Raw genomic sequence first — 24,197 nt, 5'->3', positions numbered from 1 at the left:
CTTGAATAGTATTTCGATTTTTATTTAGAAACTTATAAACGTGTCAAATGACTATTTTCTGCATTTAAACTATTTGTAGTCATTGTTCTCATAAACACGACTCCCATAATCACACCCTATGTTTTCCCTTTCACAAATATATATTCAAAACCACAACAGGTGTACAAAAGACCACCTTTAGATTAATACCGTAGATATTGTCGTTACCCTTACACACCTTGTCCTAAAACACCTGGACTTACCGAATCACAAACCATATGCTAGAGTACGGTTTATTGAATACTCTGCTTTCAACACCATCAAACTGGATTTACTTCTCTCCAAAATGCAACAGTTGGACATTAACCCATACCATATTCATTGGTACCACTCTTTCCTCATCCGTAGGCAACAGCTGTTCAGAGTTAACAAGACGCTCTCCCCCCTGGTCACAACGAGCAGTGGAGCGCCACAAGGATGTGTGAGCTCACCACTGCTATTCCAATGTATACCAACGATTGCACGATCAGCACCCCTGACCAATACCTCAGCAAATCTCCGGATGATACGGCACTGGTGATGCTGATGACAGAGGAGATGGAGCCTGACCTCTACTATGAGAGTGTGAAGAGATGGGTCCAATGGGAGAGCAAAATGAATCCAATCAAAACACAGGGGGTCATCTTTGGCACAGTTCAACACGCACCCGCCCCAGTCATAATTCATGACAAACCCATAAAACAGTCAGCATCCTTCAAATATCTAGGGGTATATATATGTGGATAGTGTCTTCCCCTGGTCACAGCAAGTGGATTACATTTGCAACAAAGTCCAACAGAGAATTTATTTGCTGAGAAGACTTGGAGCCAGTCAGGGCATCCTACATCAATTCTTTACAAAGCATACCGCAGTATGGGGGTGGCAGTTTAGTTCTGTGGCCTCTTAGTCCAGTTAAATTACAGGATACTAAGACTTCTGAGCATTTTCTCAAAGCTGGTGGGCCACACAATGACGGTCACTTCTATGACAGCTGAACTAAGCATATGCTCAGGATGGCAGACAAGATAGCTTTGGACCCCTCTCACGTCTTAAATAAGGAGCATTAGCTCCTGTCGTCCGGAAGACGCTTTAGAATGCCTAGCTGCTGGAGAAACAAATGAAAACACTTATTTAGAGTAAAGTAGGCTCCACATACATCTCACATGCAAACACACTACACACTCCCAATATCACTACACACACCCCAGAGAAATCAATGGCCTTTAACTAATGGACTGTGAGACCCCTGACTCTTTTATTTATCTGTGTTTATGGACTCTTGGACTCTTAAATGTTGTGTAAATGTTTTTATGTGCTGTTTTAATGTATTTCTATGAGAATTGAAGAGATGTGTAATGCAAGACACATTTCTGTGTAAACGGATATTAAAATTGATGTTATATAATCTAATCTAATCTAAATACAAATCACTCAAATTTAGAAACTACGTTTTATATTAACCAAAATGAATGAATTGCGGATTATGCAATCTGCGGTGAAAACCCTTTTTTCAGTACCGGGCTCCAACCAGAAGATGGCACTCTTCAAGTATATTGTCGCCGCTGTGCTGCTGTGACCTTGCTCTGCAGCTGTTGGACGACAGAGTTGCACACACACACACACACACACACACACACATACACACAGAAAGACACAGATAATAGACTCAATACGAACACAAACCCGCACGCGGGACCTATATAGACTTTAACGTCACGCACATGCAACCCTATGTGCTGGTGGCGTGAGGAGACAGCTGCTGGGGTTCGGGGAGCTCAGAGGAAGGTAGCAGTCTGTTGTGGTAAGGGCTGGCATCAGCACTTTGCTTGTTGATCCCACTTCATGTTTTGTCTCTTGGTTCATATCTTGAATCTCTTTAATAGCTCTGTGTGGTCAATAGTTAGCATCTTTATTTGGCAAGCAATATTGTTCCTTTTTTAAAAAGAATCTTTCTCTGTATATATTATTTTGTATTTTATATAACTTCTGATACTATTTATACCTACCTACAAGATTTATTTAGTTTGATGCACAACAAGAATGTATTGAATTGACTTAAGAGTGACGTAAAGGGCTTGTCAGATGATTGTTTATTATTTAATGGGAGTGGTCCTTGCTCCTTTGGCAAACATGACATGTACTCACACTCTTTCTGATGTGCGTTTTAGATGGCTGCTTTTACCAGAGTTGTGTGGGTTTGTGTGTGTGAGGACAGCGAGTAGACGTTAAAATGCCACGGCAAAGCAGCTCAAGTGGCAGGAATACAATCTGAAGGTCAACAGTGGAGGAGGCACTTAATACCAAAGAAAGGCAGACTAATCAAGCACAGAGAAATACACGTGATCCATCTATCTTTCCTTCTTTCTTTTCTTTTATCACTTTCTTCACAAAGTAACATAGAACAGGCATAGGTAATGGATTCCCAAGTGTACAGTTTAAGAAAAACGTGACATAACAATACCACATTTTAACCAAGTCACGTTCTGCATGCAAGACAATCTGTAAAGATAGACCATTTTCTATTTATTTTTCCATTTATGACAACGTCATAAATGGAAAAATAAAATGGTATATTGTTTCAATGGGACCTTTGGCTTACATAACAGATTGGGAAAGGTTGAGTTCAACTGTCCCTCCCAAATAAGTTGTTTTCGTGCTAAAAGTTGAGTCATATGAATAATGTGATTATGTTATTTGGGATAAAGAGATGAAATGGCGTACCCAGTATCCTCCTTGAAATAAGTCATAAATCAACTAGCGTATAGCGTGGGGCATCAAACTGATTTACTAGGAAATGGGTGTTTGTGTCTAATGTGTTAGTGTGTGTGTGTGAGACACACACACCCGCACACACCCACAGACACACCCACACCCACAAAGTGACAGATCGACCCAAGCGCTTGTTTAGTTATATATCCTGTGCGCAATTTATCACTAAACAAGTGTTTGGGTCTTTTGATATTCATTAGAATAGAGATGTGTGTGTGTGTGATTTGGTTTTGCCACTCAAAACCATCTCTCAGCAGGACTGTGTGTCACTGTGAAGCCTTTGTTGCAGTCGTTCTGCTTTTCTCAGCTAACATGATAAGCAAGGGGTTGTAAAGGGGCTCCTGATTCACTGTTATATTGTATGTGTCTGCGTGTGCGTGTGTCTTTGTTTGTTATATTACCGATGAATTGGGAAATATCTAATTGCCGACAAAGGTTCTTCTTAGAAATGAGTGTAAAATCAATCAGAGCATAAGGCATGGTTCATCACCCATTTTCAAGGAATGACACAGTGCTATTGATTAGACACAGACTTCGGAAAAGTGTGATTTTGATTCACTGTGTGTGTGTGTGTGTGTGTGTGTGTGTGTGTGTGTGTGTGTGTGTGTGTGTGTGTGTGTGTGTGTCACCAGTGTTCATTAAAGTCACTGTGTACCTTCTGCAAGTTTTTTTATGACTAAGCAAGGGTGAGGGTCAATCTGTCTAGTTTAGTTTTCATTTGATCTTGTGTGTGTGTGTGTGTGTGTGTGTGTGTGTGTGTGTGTGTGTGTGTGTGTGTGTGTGTGTGTGTGTGTGTGTGTGTGTGTGTGTGTGTGTGTGTGTGTGTGTGTGTGTGTGTGTGGGTGGGTGGGTGGGTGGGTGGGTGGGTGGGGGTGTGTGTGTGTGTGTGTGTGTGTGTGTGTGTGTGTGCACAACAGCATAGACCAGAGTAATGCAGAGAGCACCCTGCCAAAACGCTGCCAGTCTATGACCTCTGTCAAAACCCATATGGCTCTGTGACGTCTGCACAACCTAATCCACCCTTCCTCTCCCCCTCACTCCCTCACTCTCTCCCCCTCTCCCTCTCACGCTCTCTCTCTCCCCCTCACTCTCTCTCCCTCTCCCTACCTCTCTCTCCCACTCCCTCTCCCTCCACCCTCTCACAGCGAACAGTAAACACTGTGTCCGTTTCAGAGCACATGAGCACACACACACCCACAGTGTGGCAACACCACATCTGTGTGTCAGCCAGTCATTCTACATTGCAACAGAACAAACCGGTCGGTGTGTGACTACAACAAAAAGCATCGAGCTGGGACCTGGCTACTCGATATTCGTGTGTGTTTTTGTCGCCTGTAGCATCAAAGCGATAGTGATCGGCAGCAACATGGAAACTATGGGTGAGTGAGAGGGTTGTTCGTCGGACGTAAGGGGAGTCAGGCCTCTGGTTTGATCTACCCGTGTGTGGGGTGTGTTCTAGGTTCCCTCGGGTCCCTTGTTAACTTTAATAGACGAGATGTTTTCAGGTTTCAGTATGTTGGATGTACCGAGAGGGAAGTGTGAATGGAATGAAAGAGATGTATCTGTCGGGGCTTGTATAGAAATACTAATGAGTTATGTGAACTGAACTGAACTGAACTGAACGGAACTATGCGTCTAAATTGTTAAATATTGTTTAATGGAGCAGTTATGTAATAGAGCATGGCATTTAAAGTGTCCACTTGATTAATGTGTGTGTGTGTGTGTGTGTGTGTGTGTGTGTGTGTGTGTGTGTGTGTGTGTGTGTGTGTGTGTGTGTGTGTGTGTGTGTGTGTGTGTGTGTGTGTGTGTGTGTGTGTGTGTGCCTGCGCTTGTTCATGCCCATGTGTGTGTGTGTTCATGCGGCCAAGCTTTTGTTTACAAGTTTGTGTACAGTCAGCTAATAAACATTTTGGACATTGAGTGCCAGTACGGCTCTTTAAATGTGGCCGGTAAAATACAGAAGAGGAAAAAAACAAAAACTGACTGTTCATGCCAAGATAACTCACCCCTGTTCCACACTATTTACATATTTTGTCTGCATTTTGTCTGCATGTTGTTTATGTTGTGTATGCTGTATATCTGTTACTGTCTTTTGGCGTGCGGCCCACAAATGTACTATGGAGTGAAAAAGAATTTCCCCCAGGGGACAATAAAGTAAAAGTCATATTGACACATAATGCTATAAAAGCTACATTGATAAAGTCCCCATACTGAAAATATATCTATTTGAAATGACATTGCATGCCGATGTTCGTTCTAACTTTCATTTTGAAATAATATAAATACAAGTAAGTTAACAGTAGATAACAGTAAAAGCGTAACAATATTTTACCAAAGATTTGAACTGGAAAATATTGCATCTCCTTCCTCATCCATCTTGGTTGGTTGCAGTTGATCAAAAGGCTGCTAAGAACAACATGTCATCACGGGACGCGTTTTGTAACGTCAAAAGGATTTCAACACTTCCAGGACATCTTATCTTGAATAGCTCACCGGATGAAAAACATGCGTCAGGAAACCGCTTGTAACAATGTGCCAAGGAAATCATCACTCACTCGGGTCAATACAAGACTCCTTCGGTCAATCATTAGTCATGGAAATAATATGTTCAATATGTTAATCATGAAAAATCATGCACAGGTTTAGTCGATGTATTAATGAATACTCAGGTAGACTCATGCAGTTGTGACTCATGCACACATACTGGACCTGACCTGACTCCTCCCTCTTCTGTCCCAGGTTGTCCCATGGGTGGGGGGGCCACCAGACTGTACAGCATCATTGGCGGTGGAGGTCGTTCCCTCCCCCTCACGCCAGCCCACCTCGCCAGACAGAATCCCCCCCCAGAGAGAGAGCCACAACCATCCTCCTGCAAGGTACGACCTAACGTGTGTTGCATGCATTCACTCATAGCTTACATTTACATTGAAGGCTTTTAGCAGACTTACAAAAAGTACATTTGTCAGAAGAAACAAAAGTATATCGCTGTGGGTACAGTAAGGATAGCTCCACTCTACCTCACGTCTTATATGTGAGGGAAGGTCATGACAATCTTTGGTCTACACACTATATTGATAATACGATTACCTGGAGAATAAGCTCAACGCCAGGGTATGATTCCTACAGAATCATGAAAACACAAATCAATTCTTCACCATATATGTTTATATATTCTTCACAATATTTAACCCTAACCGCTCCTGACGAGCTGGCTGTCGCCTTGCATGGTTGACTCTGCCGACGGTGTGTCAATGTCTGTATTAACGGTATTAAAGTCGCTTTGGTTAAGCGTCTGCTAAATGCCCTAATTGTAATTGTAATATATCCCACCTCGAGTACATTTGAGAAACGTTGAGTGCATGAAAGGCAGCCAAGACATCAGTGAATTACATCTTCGAATACTAAAACAAGCGGTTTAATTTCCATTAAGGCCATTAAGCAGATGCTTATATCCAAAATGACTTCCAATAAATACATTCGTCAGAAGAAAGAGAAAGAATAAATCTCCGTCGGAACAGTAAGGATGTTCATAGAACCAAGTGCCAATCACCTAAAAGGTAAATGGACTACATTTATACAGCGCTTTTCAAACCAGTGGCCACCCAAAGCGCTTTACAATACTGCCTAACATTCACCCATTCATGCACACATTCACACACCGACGGCGGAGTCAACAAGACAGGGTGACAGCCAGCTTGTCGGGGGCAGTCAGGGTGAGGCGTCTGGCTCAGGGACACCTCGGCACTCCGCTAGGAGGAGCCAGGGATCGAACCAGCAACCTTCCAGTTACCAGTCGACCCACCCCCCACACCCACCTGCTGAGCCTCACGCCGCCCCACAGGTTTAACAACGACGTCTCACTCCCCTGTCTTCCCCCCCCCCCCCCTCGTAGGACTCCCAGGGGCCGCCCCAGCTTGACCCGGACCCCCTGGAGCAGCAGCTGCTCCGGGAGTGTGAGGAGGCCCTCAGGGGGCGCCCCCCGCGCTTCCACAGGCACCTGGTCCACTGCGGGGACGGGCAGCGGGCCCCCGGGGGCCCCATCAGGGTGCTGCAGTGGAACATACTGGCCCAAGGTGAGCCCACGGCCCCACGTGGAGACGCTGTCTGAGGGCCACACTGGCAGGGCCACACTGGCGCGGAAACGCACAGCTTTCCACGCGCGTGTGTGTGTGTGTGTGTGTGTGTGTGAGTGAGTGGTTTTGAATTGATGCACGTGTGTGAGTGCCCTGGCATGTGTGTGTGTGTGTGAGTGCGTGCTTCCTTGTTGGTGTGTTGGTGCCCCTGTGGTTGTGTGTGCTCGGGCCTGTGTGTGTGTGTGTGTGTGTGTGTGTGTGTGTGTGTGTGTGTTCTGTCAAATAAAGCAAAAGAAAGAAGGAAGAAGAAACCGAGTGTTAATATTGACACAATGCTATAAAAGCTATATCAGAGGCCTTGCTGATGTTCGTTGGGGACGGGGGAGTCTTCCTAAAACACACAGCTTTATGTTTTATCATCTCATCTCCCCCAGCTCTGGGTGAGGGGGCCGACTGCTTCGTCCGCTGCCCCCCGGAGGCGCTGAGCTGGCCCGAGAGGAAGTACCTCATCCTGGAGGAGATCCTCACCTACAAACCCCACATCCTGTGTCTGCAAGAGGTGGACCACTACCACGACACCTTCCAGCCCGTGCTGCGCAGCCTGGGCTACGGCGGCCACTTCTTCCCCAAGCCCTGGTCGCCGTGTCTGGACGTCCACGGCAACAACGGCCCCGACGGCTGCGCGCTCTTCTTCGACCAATCGCGCTTCGAGCTTCTCGAGAGCGTGAGCGTGCGACTCTCTGCCATGCTGATTCCGACCAATCAGGTGTGTGTGCGTGTGCGTGTGTATGTGTGTGTTCAGTCTAAATCAGTTAGAGCATAAGGCATGATTACTCAAACCAATTTTCAAGGAATGACCATTGATCATTAGACACAGACTTTGGAAAAGCGTGATTGTGATTCACTGTCTGTGTGTCTGTGTGGGTCTGTGTGTATTCATGCGAGTGTCACTAGTGTTCAGGGAAGTCACTGTGTACCTTTTGCACAAAATGTATGACTTAACAAGGGTGTGGGTCTATCTCTATATGTGTGTCTGCAACCACTTACTCGTAAATGTTTAGTTCCACGTTTTAAAATTGTAACCACATGTGATCACAATTTAGTAAGAACATTTCGAATGTGTCCCTAATCCTCTTTCATAGGCCTCTCATGTGAACTAATCAACCCCCCTTTAACGGTTTGCCTCCCTGGTCATCTTTCTCGTCCTCGGCCACAGATCGCCGTGGTGACGAAGCTCCGCTGCCGCGCCACGGCCAGGTGCGTGTTCGTGGCGGTGACCCACCTCAAGGCCCGCAGCGGCTGGGAGCGCCTCCGCGGCGCCCAGGGCTCGGACCTCCTGGCCCACCTCCAGACCCTCCTCCACAATCACAGGCACCCGCCCGGGACCACGGGCCCCCCGGACGCCGCCGCCCCCTCCCTGATCGTCTGCGGCGATTTCAACGCGGTGCCGGAGGAGGAGGTGTACCAGCGCTTCGCCTCGTCCCCGCTGCGCTTGGACTCGGCCTACAAGAAGCTGAGCCGAGACGGCGCCACGGAGCCGCCGTTTACGACGTGGAAGATCCGCCCGAGCGGCGAGTGCTGCAGCACGCTGGACTACATCTGGTACGGCCGGGACTCTCTGCAGGTGGAGGCCGTGCTGGACCTGCCCACCGAGGAGCAGATCGGGCCGGACAGGCTGCCGTCCTTCCACTACCCGTCGGACCACCTCTCGCTGATCTGTGATTTCAGCTTCAAGGAGGAACGCTGAACACCTGACTGATCAGACAGCTGGGGGGGAAGGGGGGGGATCGGTGAACACCTGACTAGACACTCGACAGCGGGGAGGAGGGGAAAGTACAAAGTCACGGCTCATCAGGGATTTCCCCCAGATGGCGATTTGAATATTATTGAGACATAGGGACAGTCCCCTGCCCGTGAAGGAAATGATTGCAGTGGTATGGAAATAGCCAATGGCGGGCAGTTCTATCAATGTAATAAGATGATTCAATAAAATAACGAGTGATAAAGTGATCTGGTGAGTGCAGCCATGGTGAAATATGTACCTTCTACTTTTGAGCCAGCCAAGCCCAGCTTCCCAGCCCAGGGAACGGGTCGACTGGAGAGGTCCTCTGGGGTCCCAGACACTGGAACCGCTCCGTGCTTCATCTGCGTTTGGTTATGTGTTATATGACCACTCCAGCATGGTCGGCTACCCCCTGGTGGCCTGTCTCAACCCTCCCCCACCGAAAGGAATACATTTCCCCCCTTACAGCTGTGTGAACAGAGGTTAAAATCAAACACATTCTGTGAGTCAAAGTTTTGAGAAACCATCTTAAAAGTTTTTAAACCATTAAGATGTACTGGTTTGACAACATACACCATCATTGATTTTACCTATTTGGTTTCTTTCTGGATTTCAATGGAACAGAGACGTTCAGTTTTACTTGGCCAGCATTTCCTCATGTTATATTTAAACTAGTTTTATAAGTTACTGGGATTGTCCTTGTCAAGTCTGACAAGACTCACACTAGGTATCCTGTAGTATTAACAAATCAATAAAAACAGGAATTAAGGATTCAAATGTCTTTATATCATTAAAATCTACATGAATACACTTTGAAACAAGAGTACAACAAAATAGAATATACTTCAAATGTTGAATATACAAACAGTTCAGTCTGAACATCTTTCTCTCTTATATCCAGATTTCGTTTTTTAAGATTGCAGAAAATGAGAGGAAAACAAAACCAAAAAAGAAAATGTTAAAGGACTGAGTCTAAACAAGGTACAAAAGACCTCCCCTCTGAAGGAGGTAAACGTCAACTGGTTCTTACGCTGGCGTTAATCATTTTAGTGGTCGTCCGATAAACAAATAAGCTTAATACATCCAGGGGCCTGTCTTTGCAAAATTCCATAAGGCAAAATTTCCCCTTTTTTTTTTTTAAACCACCGCCGTCATGAAATAAAACATATCATTATTAACCCTAAATAAGTCCCAACGTATGTGGTCGATCCAAACCGTGCGCGGATAAACTAAGTAGCGAGATTCGACAGGGGGTGTTTTGTCTCCTTGTTAGAAAGAAAGAAGATGGATTTGTCCAAACTAAAACAAAAACTGGAGTCAGTACTAATACTGTGCTTGGTACAAGTCATGAAGGAAACAATACTGTAGACAGTACACGGAAAAAGGTCAAATTAAACTAAGGCTTTTTTTCTGTTATCGTAAGTTTGTACATTGTATAGCAGATATATAATATATACACACGTGCACACAACGTTTAAGTTGGCTCTTGCTTCTCTGAAACGATTGCGGGGCTTCGGCAGTGCCGGCCAGTCAGTCTGCGGGAGGCTTTCAGAGAGGCTTACGAACAATAATATGCTGGTTTCGACATTTGGTCAAAACCAAACCCTTTCTGTACAACAACCCAACGGCCTCGCAAACTACTATAAACTCATTGTTTGTTCTTTGCGCGTCAGTCGACATTTTGGCTGGCTCCAACTATTTCACCTCTTACTGTAGTGTTACATTTCAGTCTTCCCCCCCCCTTTCTCTCCCCCCCCCCCCCCCCCCCCCCTCCCTCAGGACATTGTTTGTCACGGTGAAATGGGCAGAACTGTAGTGATTCTGTTTGGTCCCGTTAGCTTAGCGGTGTTGTACACCGTGGTGCCTAGGCTGTCTGTGTACTGTAGAATTGAGTCTGTGGTAAAAAAAACTGGAGGTTGAAGAGGTTCAAAAGGTGGTGAAGGGGGGGTGGGGGGGGTGGAGCAAGGTCCAAGAGCTTGGAGGGGGGCTTCAGTCTCGCAGACTGTTGCTGGTTACATCAACGTCTTGGTTTAGAGTGTGTGTGAGAGTCGGGGGGGGGGGGGGGGGGGGGGGGGGGAGGCGGCTCCCAGACGATTGAGATGTTGAAAGAGAAGACCTCGATTGATGCAAATGCAAACACACTGGCACAAATCACTACGAAACAGATACCTGCTGCTGCTGCCCCCCCCCCCCCCCCCCTCACAAACACACGCACACACTCAAACAAACACACACACACACACACACACACAACCAGGCTCACTCACACTGGACATTCGACCTCCTCTGCCTTAACGATGCTCTGGACGAAGACCACCTCCCTCGTCTTTCTCTCCTCCTCGGCCGGTTGCTGGGACGGGGCCGCCGCAGCCGGCGCCGGGACGGACCCCGCCTTCGGGCCCCCGGGGGCCCGATACCCCATCACCAGGTCGGTGGCCTTGATGATGCCGCTGATGATGTGCGGGGGCGCCTGGAGGGTCTGGCAGGCCGTGGACACGGTGACCACGGCGCCCGCCACGCCCCCGCCCGCCGTGGACACCAGAGTCTGTGGGTGGCCCTGGGAGGGCACGGCCAGCCGCATCACCTGCGTGCCGGGGCCCATGGCGACGGGGGCCAGGGCGCGCACGGTGAGCGGGCCCCCGAAGAGGCTGATGCCGGCCTGGGAGTGGCGCCCCCCGGTGCAGCTCCCGGGCGCCTGCAGCTGGCAGGGGATGGTGATGATCTTGGCCAGCTGCACGGTGATCTTGTCGCCGTTCTCCGCCGTGGCCGGAACCATGGTGGGGAGGGTCTGGATCATGACCTGTGTGGTGGGGGGGGGGGGGCAGGGGGACAGCAGGGTCAGGGGTCGGAGAGCCAGAGGGGAGCCACTGTTGCTCGCAGGTAGCTCAGGAGGTGGAGCGGGTTTGGCTGGTAACCGGAAGGTTGCTAGTTTCTTTCCCGGCTCTTCCTGTCTGTCGAGGGGTCTCTGAGCGAGGCGCCTCACCCTGACTGCTCCTGACGAGCCGGCTGTCGCCTTGCATGGCTGACACCGCCGTCGGTGTGTGAATGTTAGGCAATAATTGTTAAAGCGCTTTGAGCGGCCACTGGTTAGAACAGCGCTGTATGAACGCAGTCCCTTTACCATTCAATCCGTCTCTCGAGTGGCCCGCAGCTGCCTAGCAGCTGATTTGGAGATGAAACCCCTCCCAGCTCATTTCGGAACAATCGGGGCGAAAAGTGTTGAATGCGACACTTCTCAAAAAGGAATAGAAATGTAGGGAGGGAGGGAGGGAGGGAGGGAGGGAGGGAGGGAGGGAGGGAGGGAGGGATGGTGCTGAGAGGAAGGGGATAACCTTTGGTGGTTTAGTTGAGAAATCCTGCTTCAGTCTGCTCTTTTATGCCCTTTGAGAATCAAACCTACAGCCAGGGTATCTGCCGGTTTCAGCAACTCAAATTTAAGACTTTTTAAACCTTTTTAATACCACCTTGAATAAAATGTAAGACCTAAAACACGCGATGGTAGGGGGGGATCCCGCTGTATTATAACCCAAGCATAGCATGTGTGTCACTCAATGAGACTCAATCACCTACCCATTGGCTCAGACTAGCTAGCAAGCACGCAGATAATCGTTTAGATATGCAGCGAGCAAGAAAGAAGCCACTCTACATGTCCTTCCTGAAAAGTCCCACGAGAAAATAAAGATTGTTTGTCCGGCCCCGACAAAATTAAGACCTTGCGTTACAGTATTTAAGACCAGCATATTACATTTGTAACGAATCTAAGACTTTTCAAGGCCTTAAATTTAGAAACGTGAATTCAAGACTTTTTAAGACTTTTTAAGGATGCGCGGACACCCTGCCTACAGCGCCCTTTAGGCCCCGGGACCACAGCGCTGGCGTGGGCGGGGCTTACTCACCTTCTGCTGGGAGGAGCCACTGCTGCCGGTCGCCGTGCCGATGGGGGAGCCGTTGGTCAGGAGGGTGGGGTGTCCGGGGGTCCCGGGCCCCCGCCCCAAGCTCATCGTCGAGATCTTCTGGCCCATGGACGTCGCCATGACGACGGGCATCTGCATGGCCACCCTCACCGTCCTGTCGCCCGGGGAAACGCAGCACAGACGCGCACGGTACAGTGAGCGACTTTTCCACCAATCAGAGCGAGTGTCCCGTGCCGAGCTTAAGGGAACACACTGGAAGGCTATCGATTGTTTTACGATTATACTCGTGGTCTCGCAGACGCCTTTATCCACCCCACTTGTGGTTTACATCCACCATTAGGGAATGGGTAAGGAGAGGTATTCTGGAACTTAATGTTCCAGAATACAATAACACGTATGTTGTACGTCCTGGCAGTCAAAGATAGTACTTAGCATCGTGTAGCGTCTCATCCTAGCTGTCTCTGCTGGATACGGGGAATGGGTTAACCTAGTGAAAGTAAGGGCTTGGTTCTATGAATATCCTTACTGCACCGACAGCAATAAATTGTTGATTCTCCTTCTTCTGACGAATGTACTTATTGTAAGCTTTGGATAAAGGGTCTGATAAACGCCCTTAATGTTAACGTAGGTATGGGGTTTGAACATCCAATGGCCGGTCTTCTCAAAATCCAAAAAAGGCTCAATTTCATTTTCACACGCGCCTCCTTTCTTTTTTTTTTTTTTTTTTTTTTTTTTTAACACCGTCGCCGTCATGAAATCAAACGTACGATTGTTAAACCTGAATAAGTCCCAACGTCCCCGACCCCCGTCCCCCCGTCCACGGCTCACTGACCTGGGCCCCGAGGCCGTGGGGATGATGGCCGTGTGCGAGTGCTGCATCTGGCTCCCGTCGCCGCCGGACACCGTCACGATCCGGGGGCCGCCGGCCGCCATGGCCACCGCCCCTCCCCCGCCCAGCGCCCCCGCCTTGTTGTCCCCGGCGACGGGGGTGTGCGCCGCCGCCGCCGCCATCGCCGCGGCGACGGCGCCCGCCCGGCCGCCGCCCCTCAGGATGTTGGGCTTCTTGCTGCTGGAGGAGGAGACCTCCGTCACCTGGAGCAGCATGTCGGTCGGGGGGGGGACGCGCTCGTACGCCGCCGGCGGCGCCGGGGAGAAGGCGACGAGTTCGGCGGCGTGGCCGTCGGCGTGGTCGTCGTCGATGATCACGATGTCCTTGGGCATCTCCTTGAACTGGTAGACCAGCCGCTGGCCCTCCACCTTGGCCAGGATGCCTCGCTGGTAGTAGTACCTGGAGGAGAGCGAGAGGGGGAAGAGGGGGTTAGGACCTCATGCTCATGCAGGGGTGGGGGGGTCGAAGTTCACGTGTGCAGGGGAGGGAAGTTCATGGTAGATGGACTGCATTTATACCGCGCTTTCCTAACCAGTGGCCACTCAAAGCGCTTTACCATATTGCCTAACGTAGACCCAGTCGTTCACACACCGATGGCGGTGTCAACCATGCAGGGGGACAGCCAGCTCGTCGGGAGCCGTTAGGGTGAGGGCCCTTGCTCAAGGATACCTCGACACTCTACTCTAGGAAGAGCCGGGGATCGAACTAGCAACCTACCGATTACCAGCCAACGCGCTCGACCGCCTGAGCCAAATGCCGCCCAAGACCAAAGTTATAATCTGGTACTGGAATAATTTGTGGGGCAATGACATACGCACTTATTGCCTGTTGTACATCCTTGCACTTAAAAGTAGAACTTAGCATCGTGCAGCCTCCTATCCCAGCTATCTTTTTGGCATACGGGGAATGGATTAACCTCACAAAGGTAGGTGCTTGGCACTTGGTTCTATGAACATCCTTACTGTACCGACAGCGATATAGATGGTTTCTCTTTGTTCAGACAAATCGTCGCTTTGGATTAAAGCGTCTGCCAAATGTAAATGTATCCCCGGAGCCCCTTGTGCCCCCCCAGACCGGTTCATACCGTGAGGTAGGGCCGCTCGATTAGGGGGAAAAATATCATAATCATGATTATTTTGGTCAATATTGAAAACACGATTATTCAAACAATTTTTTTTTGAGTTTGAAAACATGATGTATTTATTCAGCATGTCTCTCCCAAAAAAAACGTTGTAACTGAGAACTTTGAAATTTCGCCTTAAAAAAATACACAAAATGGGCAAAGTAAAATGTTCCAATCTATAATAATATACAGATATGTACCCAGCTGTTCCGCCCTTTCTATTAAACCTAAAAAAAAACTAAAAAAACAACAACAATCGATTATGTAAATGTTGTGATAGTTTTGACGCTAAAATCGAAATCGCGACCAAAGTTCGAATAGTCGCCCACCCCTACCGTAAGGCTCGGCCCATGGTCTCGTAGTTCATGTCGGGCTTGTTCTTGTGTTTGCCCCACAGCTTGGACACGGCCTTGGAGTCCACCAGCTTGAAGATGCCCTTCTCCCGCTGGGTCCACTTGATGAACCGGGGGCAGGTGTTCTTGTCCTGCAGCAGCTCCAGCAGGAACTCCCACAGGTAGGTGGTACTGCCCGCTAGGGGGGGGGGGGGGGAGAGAGGGGGACAGGAGGACGACATGAAGCGTGACGCTCACATGGCTCTTGGAACTCTTCAATGCAACTACTCTTCAACTAGTGGAACAATCCCGCTTAGGGCGGCGTGTGGCTCAGGGGGTGGAGCGGGATTAATGTTAACCTGAAGGTTGCTAGTTCGCCGCCATAGCTCCTCTGATTCATATTCAGAGTGTTCGAGGTGTCCCTGAGCAAGACACCTCACCCAACCTGCTTCTGATGAGCTGGCTGTCGCCTTCCGTGGTTGACTCCACACGTATGTGTGTGAATGTGTGAATGAATGGGTGAATCTGAGGCGATGTAGTAAAGCGCGAGTTAGTTGTGGCCACTGGTTAAAAAAAGCGCTTTATAAATGGAGTCCATTTACCATTTATCTTTCTGGGAGAGCTAGCTTGGGAACCCCACTTAACCGAGTCCTGCAATGATGAATGTATGGACACACTTCGATCAAGTAGGCCCGGTCACCTTAACACAGGTAGTGCGATGCGTACCTTTTCCTTCTCTTGGCTTCTTCTTGACGCCGAGGTCCGGGGAGCCACTGACGTTAGCCGACTTGGCCTTTCGTCCCACTACAAGGAGAGAAATAACCAACATAATCAGTCAACATCAGAAACAACCACATCTAGTGGTTACACCACTAGATGGCGCTCTAGATAATACCAAGATATGGGAAGAGGGCGGGGGGGGGGGGGGGGGGGGGGGGTTCTTTCTCCTCTACCTTTTCTCTTCCTCACGGGTTCTGGCTCGGGTTCCTCCTGCATCTCCATCTCTTCCTCCTCCTCTTCGTCATCTTCCTCCTCCTCCTCCTCCTCACAGAAGTCCTCGGTGGACACCTCCACCTCCGACTCCGTCATCATGTCGGGCCGCATGGCGGCGTGCAGGAAGTCCGGCGTGGCGACGCACGGCGGGACAAAAGCATCTGGGGGGGGGGGGGGGGGGAACACGTTAACTACACCACTCCTGTGTTATAATGGTACATTGTTTAGAAAATCTTGTTAAAAAGGTTGATGAATAGAAAACCCTTGTGCAATTATGGTTAAATACGGTAGTGTATTTTATGGGGGTTCACCTCCACATGCTCTGACTCTCCCCTGGCTTTGGGCTTCTTCTGTGGGGAGGAATTAGCCAACAGTTGCATGAGGCACAGGCCCATGTTTCTCACTAAACTGTGAGTATTTTTTCCCCCAAAAAAGTTTGAGGCCGGTGAGGTGGGTCCTCGGCTGAAATAATATTTGAGAGGGGATACGTCTAGTACGCTGAGATCTTTGAGGGTCACTGATCGAGACAGCAGGGGATGAGCTGCAGAGAGCCGTAAGGACAAGGTGATACGATCAGACACTCCAGCTAAACAAACTTAGGTCGTCCATCGTGACGGGTAATGCAGGTTGTGGCTGATCAGAACTTTGTTTCTTCTTCTCTCGTTCAATAAATAAAATACACTTATGTTTGTCCTTTGGAATAGTCCCAAGTCCTCAGTGAAGGAAAAACAGGTAAAGCAGTGAAAGCCCCGTGGCCGTTGCTTATTTACTTAACCTTTACAGTGACAACATGGTCAATGTTGTGATTGTGAAGCCGTTCCACAAACGGCGCTCGCGTGTGTGTGTGTGTGCACGGGTGTGTGTGTGTGCACGGTTGCGTGTGTGTGTGCACGGTTGCGTGCGTACCTGGACTGCGGCCTCCCCTGAGGCTGGAGGGAGAGTCCATGTGCAGCAGAGCCTCCGCAGCCTCGATGGTCTTGTCCGAGCAAAGGAGACGGCTGCCATGGACAGACGCCTCCACTGAAACACACGTCGGGTTCAGCACGTTTAGACGACGCAGTCGACTGCAAACCGGCACGAGTGGAACTACCAAGCACCTCCTGATGATGTTCGAGTGCCGATGCGAAGATAGTATACATTCATTGCAACATGTAATGCCGATAATGCATTGCATTTGTGCTTTTCATTCACATTAAATTGATTAAAAGTCATTTGAACATTCGCCATTGGTATACCTTATGTAAAACTGTTAAAGGTTCCACAACAAAAATAATAATGATTAAATTCAATACAACAATACGGTTGGTTAAAATACAATTATTATAAGTAGGTGAACAGGAGGACTTAAATAAAGTATAGCGCTGGATTATAATACATAACGTTCAAGAAAAAAACAAATGTATCACGTTTATTCAACAACAACAAACAAAAATACTAAGCGGTAATCACCTGCTGATATAATCTACCACTTTCATGTAACTATGCCACCGTTGGAATCAGAACAGGGAGGAAGTCAAGGAGAATCTATGGTTATAGAAATGCAAACGGGCCATTTGCACCAGCTGAGAGAAGCCAGGGCACCTGCTGTCGCTGTCACTCAGTAGCGGTGGGGGGACACACTATCTCCTTACACGCTACCTTGTCCATGTTTGGCTATCTGAGTGAGGGACCAGGCATCGCATAGGAAAGAGCAGAGGGCTATCTTTAGACCAGACACAGACCCCCGTGACACTAGGCAACAGCCAAGCAGGGACCCTATGGGACATGAAATAAAAAAAAGGGGGTGCTTTGGTAGACACCACCGAAACAACAGAGAGCTCAGCTCTTCAGAGGTCTGGGGGGGCTTCAGCCATATATAGTAAAGGGCAGCGGTTTACATTAAAACATTTTAATTAGGGTGGATGGCTTCATGGTACATATAGATAACTATATCTATAAATGATTATATGAGCAGTGAAGATTGAAAGAGATTATTAATAATACACAATTAATTATTAATTATGAGTAAATGCACGAAATAAAACCACAATATTGTGCTACTTAGGGAACGCCAAGAAGCAAGCGCCACAGAAAGTAGTGCGGCGGTAGTGCGACTTCCGTGTTTACACTCTTCATCCTTTCCCTCCAGTTCTCGTCAAAGACGTTCACAATTCCCCGTCACTCAACGCCTCCGCCTCACGGGATTTGCTCGTTTTATCGTCAAGAGCCCGCCCCCGAAAGAAAACGATTCGTTCTGACTCGGCCTTATCCCGCCTGTCTCACGGCATTGGCCCACTGGCGCCCTCAATCACAGGCAGGGCCCGCCCCTTAATGCATAACAATGCTTCCGCTATAGATTCAGTGAAAGGTTGATCAATTTGGAGTTAAACAAAGAGAAAACTTCGCACTTTACTGAATATATTAGAAAAAGATACCCCGCCAAATATAAATGGAATGACTTTTTTCGACTTGTTGCGATAATCGACGGGACAACACCGTTAGACTAACGTTAAATCTACCCGGCTAAGAATAAACACATTGACACCAAATAATTCAGATTAAATGTAATCACTCATATCCACATGATGAGGACACAGTGATTTAATTAATGCCAATTAATACCCTTATTATTCAGGGGGGGGATATCTACCAAGGATGAAACAAAATGCCACGACAAAGTTCAACAAACGCAACCATAGCAGACAGAAAGATGAGCATAGTAACTCTAAGAGGGATGATTTAGGACGACACAAGAGATCGCCGCTGGAGAAAGGTTTATAAAAATAAATCCACATGTCCTTCCGACTCAGACAGCGTGGCAAAGACGCAGGAAAGACAACATCCTTACACTTCCTGGTTCCCCATGCCACTTCTGAACCTTCTTCCCGGCGCACACGGGGGGCTATAAACGCTGATCCTTCTATGCAAATGAAAGACCGTGCAAAACCCTCTCTAAAGGTGCAGTCCGTGGATACATCGGAGCAGGGTAACGTTTTAAAACCGGCTTTTAAAGTGACCGCGGAGCAGCGCCATGCAGGCTGCAGCCACCAAGGTGAGCACTTCCTGATTGCCCCTCGGCCACTTAAAAACTACCCGGTAGCGGGAGGTAACATCGAGAATAGTTTGGAAATAGTATTCTGAGAAAGGCTTTTCATGGTTGTAAGTGTATTACCTGCTCTGATGAGCAGATCGAGTTGGTTTGCGGGCCCCTCATGCAGTGAAGTCGCCATGTTCTCCCTGGCTGCGGATCCACATTGACTTGGAACTGCTCGGATCACTCCGCCGCTCAGGGAAATCTCCTCGGATTCGGCCGGAGTGCGTCGGCAGAGTTGTATCCGTCCGCCGCCCTATACAGGAAATCCTTGCAGCGCTCTACTTCTTGCGTGGAAGGACGTCAACAAACACAAACAGGAAGAGAGGAATCCTTTTAGGGAACTAGAGATGCGTGATAAGATCGGAAGTGAAGCAATTATCTGCGTCAGAAGGTCAACACCACTTTGTGTGTTATTAAAAAACGCAAAGTTTTTCTACAGGGGCCAGGGGTACTTTGACTTTAAAGCAAAGAATTTCAACAACCGTATAAATATAGATGAGGTTATATAACTACACTGCAATATTATTTTACAGACATAAGTATTATAACTTCAAAGAGGAATAACAATTATGAATTAAAAATTGCATTACTAACTCTTGAGATATTTTTTATATAAAATGTAATACTGAAACGTTTTGTTCACAGCACAAACAACACATTTAGCCTTGCCTTATTAATTGGTAAGCTTATTTTAACCTCGGGTCATTTAGGTCATAGTTTGTCTTGTATTCATCAATGATATTTTGGTCAATGATATCAATTTGAACCAAATAAGTCTCATAAAGAAGTTGTCAAAAGGGCAAATATCGAAGTCTAACATGTATACCGAAACAAATCAGAAACTGAAAAGGGAACCAATGGCGTGATAAGAATCAAAACAAGAAAGTATAAAATATGGATAACATATACCGTCGATTAATGCAAGGTAAAAGCACCATGGCTACTAATGTGCTTCATTTCCATTCAAACAACCAACTTAAACCTTTAATAACTGGTCTTCATGAATTTTGCTTTGAGGAGAAAAGACAAGATTGTAATTTTCCAGCTATTTTCAAGATTACCTTTATTGTCCCATTTTGAGGTCACATGTTCTGTCACTTTAGTACAGATGTTTCTTAATCATAACAATAATAGGCAGCTAAAACACAAATAGATATGACTGCTTTACCCAGGAAATCAAGTGCTGGCTTTTCTTCCTATTAATAACAAGGAAAATGTATTGAAAAAAAAATCCCAACTATGCCTAGATTCCTTGCCTGCTTTAATACTTGCTACTTTTCCTCCATAATTCAGTCGTATAACAAAATTTTGGGATTGCCAATCAAAACTGATCCAGCATCAAGTGATTTCCAACAGGAAGTGCCATTGTCATTGATCAAAACAAAGTAGGCCTCCAGTTTCATAACGATATAGGAGTACTCAAGAATATCCACTAGGTGGCGGCGTTGGCCAGGCGGAGGTAACACCAACAGTTGTTTGCCGTTCAGTACTGCTGCTAACCATTTTCTGTCAAATCAGTTTTGAAGATTGTTTATTTAATGAAAAGTCAGCACAGGCTGTGAGAAATTCTACATTATATTGCAGTTTAGGGAAAGTATCAAATAAAAAGGGAAAGTATTCATTCCATTACCCACACATGGGTAATTCCTATGTGTAAAGTTATCCTTACTGTTTATATTGGCCTCATAATAACAAGCATGTGGGACTGCCTCCACTGCATGGAACTCAGTTATAGAACAAACTATCATCCTGAGACAACTTTGATCATTTCTCCTCACGTTATAAAAACGGAAACGTTTAAAAATAAAATAAAAAAATCCCTTTGCTGAGCTGCGCTGGTGAATAATAGATCACACATTTACGCAAAATAAATTGTATCTTAACGCCAAACTCTTCACACCATACAGTTTTGAACTCCCATGCCCAAACCATACTGCAGTGCCAGCACACAGGTAAACAGAACCCCCCCTCTCCCCCCGCCCGAGAACAGGTCAGGCAAAAACGCCATCGGAAAAAAACAGATTTATATTACATAAAATCAACTCTGACACCAAGAGCAACCTAAAACGTATTCCATCAAATTAAAAAGTACACCAACTAGATATGTGGAAGTTCCCCAGACGTTGTTCCGTCGGTGACACCCCCGAGAGGTCAGAGAAAACACAAATCAGGGACAGATGGCAAAAAAAAAAATATATATATATATATATCAAAAAGTCGGTGCAAACAAGAAAGCAAGAGAAGAATCTAACCTGCGTCATCTTCAGACTCCTCCTTACATCAAGTCCACTGAACCCCCCCACCCCCCCATCAGACGGGCTCCGCACCCCCTGCAGAGTGGGCCCCCAGTGGGCCCCCAGTGGCGTGGGCCCCTGGCCCCCCTGGATCCCCAGCGGGCTGGGCCCCGACTGGAGGGGGAGCACAAATGAAAGCGAAAATGAGCAGAGGGAGGGATGGCAGATGGGATGACGGAGCAGCCATGAAATTAGGTTTGGTATCTGATGACTAATCTGGCAGACAGTGGAGAGAGCTCTGGTATCTACTGCGTCCGTTATGCCTCCATCTAGTTCTCCACTCAAATACATCGGAGGACGGATAACACTGTTGTGTCTACCGGTACAGTCGACTCTGATTCAGATCAGCTCCTTCATTATGGAGGTTGTATGCCGGTTCAAAATGCTAAATACTTTAGACTCTGGGCTTTGTACAGTCAATGTGTTAACCAAATGAGTAGAACGGTGTGTGTGTGTGTGTGTGTGTGTGTGTGTGTGTGTGTGTGTGTGTGTGTGTGTGTGTGTGTGTGTGTGTGTGTGTGTGTGTGTGTGTGTGTGTGTGTGTGTGTGTGTGTGTGTGTGTGGTCCTTCCTACCTCCTCCACCTTGTTCCTCCATGGTTGTAGCATGCTCCACGGGTTTTCCCCCGTCACCTTCCATCCAGGACCCTAGAGGACACCACCCACGCTGGAGTTTGACGGGGCGGCTCCACCTGGTGGATCTCTGGAGGGTTGAGCCAGGCCTGGGAGTGGATATTTAAAGACGCACGGTCACATTTCTGACAGACGAATCACATTCAAAATTCAGATGCAAGTCGGACACGACGTTAGTCGTGGAAAAAATCCTTTATGTCTGCTCAGAGTGAGCCCCTCTAGACACAAGGGCTGCACCTTCAATGCCAAGGTCATGTGTTCCCTTGTCACATGCAGGGACGTCATGGGTTTTGCATCGAGGGGAAACCAGAGACACTGGTCCACCCCCATGTTAACACAGAGAGAGAACTACCACACCCACCAATGTTATGTAGCAATGAAGCTCGGGTTTAACAAAATCCAAGCATTGATAGGCGTAGTGAATTGGAAACGTTGAGAAGTCCATACCCACATCTACACATGTAATATATGGGACGTGTTAAATAGGTCTGTGACAGTGGAGTAATGTAGATCCTGGTCATTTAAACACATCTTGGAATTCTAATCATAAGATGGGAGACAAGTCTTTGAGTATCTTGTACTTCCTCACACACTTTGAGCATTGATCCAGAGAAATCCAAGGGACAACAGCAGCATTACAGTCAGTGCGTTTACATGACCCTCAAGAAAATCGAATTATTGGGTTAGTCCAACTATGATTGGATTATTAAGATGCATGTAAACACCTTAGTCAAACTATAATCGAATCGAGTTACTCATAGTCGAATTATGTGATCTTAGTGACCTACTGATCCTTACCCGCAATAAAAAATCATATCTCATTCAACTCATCTCTGAGTCTTCTTCGATCAACGAAATTGCCACAATAATTTGTGCATGTCAAGGTAACCTATATAATTATCTGCGTCAGAAGGTCATCACCACTTTGTGACTTGCTTTTGACCACATTGGTCTCTGTGTGTTATGAATTCAGATTCTTATCTTCCTTGATTCCTAATCATTTCACAACCTCCAAAAAACCCTTTCATATTTGTATATATTTACTTTGGGTAACCTTTGTGTGTTTACATTATTACAATCAGTTGATGTAATCGTTTCTTAATATAATAACAACCTAATCTAATACTTTTTTTCTTTTTCATGGGATCTTTCATGCCTTAATTTGCTACACCTCTTTTCTCTTCTCTTTTCGCCTTGCACAACAGACTGGATAAGATCCTGAAATGAGCACTTCTATGTACTGAAACAAGACTCATGACACCATGAATCAAACAGTGAGATAACAACAGACTCACACACCCCTTCTTATTCGTAAGAAGTCAGAGCAACCTTCCTCAAAGCACAGGAAACTAACATTCCACCCCGCTTAGCTCTGTCCCTCTCACATAAGGTCCCAAGCGCCTCACCCTGTCTCCAGGAAGGGCCAGTTTGCAAACATGGGAAGATGAGTGACTAACAGGAAACCAGATAGACCAACCAACAACAACCAGCCACACAGATGCCCTCATTATTATTCAAGGTTTATTCGATTTATTTAGTCATCTGACGTTTTCGTCATAGTGTTATTGGCCAAAGCTAATTTACGACACTTTTGGTTAAAAATAATAATCCAGATTAACATTATAAAAAAAAAAAAAGAAAAAAAAAAAAAAAAAGATATACAGAGAGAGCACATTGTAAAAAATGAAGTATGCGAGCAAGATTGTTGTTGAATTAGCCCGAATTTTGTTTTTCTTTTGAAGGTGTCAAATGTTCAAGTGGTCTGGCAGTGTTCCATAATTGTGTCCCTTTTACAGAAAAGGCGGTATATATGAATTAAGAGCATACACATACATACAAGTCCAATGAAACTACAACAGAGAAGGGTAGAAACCATGACAACAGTGGCACAGGAAATGGGTTTGATCTGCTCTGGGCTGTTTAGGAAGGCAGGAGGGGGCCAGACCTGGGAGCTAAGGGCAGGGGAGCTTAGACTAATACAACGTTGAAAATGAGACAAAAAGCGAATGAGGGAGTCGATCACACAAGCACAGCATGGCGGGTTGGGTGCGGGGTCGAGTCCCACTCTGTCATTCTGAACGCTGGTTAATTTATGTTTCGGGCTGAGACGGTATTTCCTTCTCTGCGCGGGAGCGGATCGGTTCCAGAATAGCCCCTCCGTTTAATTATTTAGTCACACACATCAGACACCACAGATCTATTGAACTACAGTACGCTCTTTTAATAGGAAGAGGGCTTTTTGTGTGGGTTTAGGTGTGCGTCTGAATCGACTGTGCACAAAGCGTTTCTGTACAGGTTTTGGCCT

At 47.0% G+C, this 24,197-nt stretch overlaps 2 protein-coding genes across 4 annotated transcripts in view; one reads left to right on the top strand and one right to left on the bottom strand.

Annotated features, from left to right (window-relative positions):
• Positions 1-1,623: 1,623 nt before the first annotated feature.
• LOC130379861 (nocturnin-like) lies at positions 1,624-10,358 on the top strand. Of its 2 annotated transcripts, XM_056586977.1 has the most exons (6): positions 1,625-1,819; positions 3,933-4,166; positions 5,527-5,663; positions 6,680-6,860; positions 7,295-7,626; positions 8,077-10,358. In XM_056586977.1, the coding sequence occupies exons 1-6, from the start codon at positions 1,750-1,752 to the stop codon at positions 8,605-8,607; spliced, it is 1,485 nt and encodes a 494-aa protein (XP_056442952.1). In that variant the 5' UTR covers positions 1,625-1,749; the 3' UTR covers positions 8,608-10,358. The 2 variants fall into 2 exon arrangements, with proteins under 2 accessions (XP_056442953.1, XP_056442952.1); XM_056586978.1 differs by lacking the exon at positions 3,933-4,166 and having other exon boundaries at positions 1,624-1,819.
• A 501-nt stretch (positions 10,359-10,859) lies between these two features.
• The window catches only part of LOC130379852 (ETS-related transcription factor Elf-2-like), a 15,008-nt gene continuing 1,670 nt past the window's right edge, over positions 10,860-24,197 (bottom strand). For both annotated transcript variants that reach the window (XM_056586964.1, XM_056586962.1), the window contains exons 2-11: positions 21,836-21,981; positions 21,220-21,375; positions 19,046-19,248; positions 16,801-16,914; positions 15,855-16,055; positions 15,628-15,705; positions 14,905-15,100; positions 13,390-13,845; positions 12,540-12,711; positions 10,860-11,443 (exon numbers count right to left, since the gene is read on the bottom strand). In XM_056586964.1, coding sequence (XP_056442939.1) covers positions 10,907-11,443; positions 12,540-12,711; positions 13,390-13,845; positions 14,905-15,100; positions 15,628-15,705; positions 15,855-16,055; positions 16,801-16,914; positions 19,046-19,103 — 1,812 coding nt within the window. In that variant the 5' untranslated portion in view covers positions 19,104-19,248; positions 21,220-21,375; positions 21,836-21,981 and the 3' untranslated portion in view covers positions 10,860-10,906. The remainder of the gene's footprint in view (positions 11,444-12,539; positions 12,712-13,389; positions 13,846-14,904; positions 15,101-15,627; positions 15,706-15,854; positions 16,056-16,800; positions 16,915-19,045; positions 19,249-21,219; positions 21,376-21,835; positions 21,982-24,197) is intronic.

The sequence above is a fragment of the Gadus chalcogrammus genome, chromosome 3 (genome assembly GCF_026213295.1).
Source record: "Gadus chalcogrammus isolate NIFS_2021 chromosome 3, NIFS_Gcha_1.0, whole genome shotgun sequence".
NCBI lineage: Eukaryota > Metazoa > Chordata > Actinopteri > Gadiformes > Gadidae > Gadus > Gadus chalcogrammus.
Note: the sequence above shows the minus strand (reverse complement) of the source record. Positions and strands in the feature narration are given on the sequence as shown.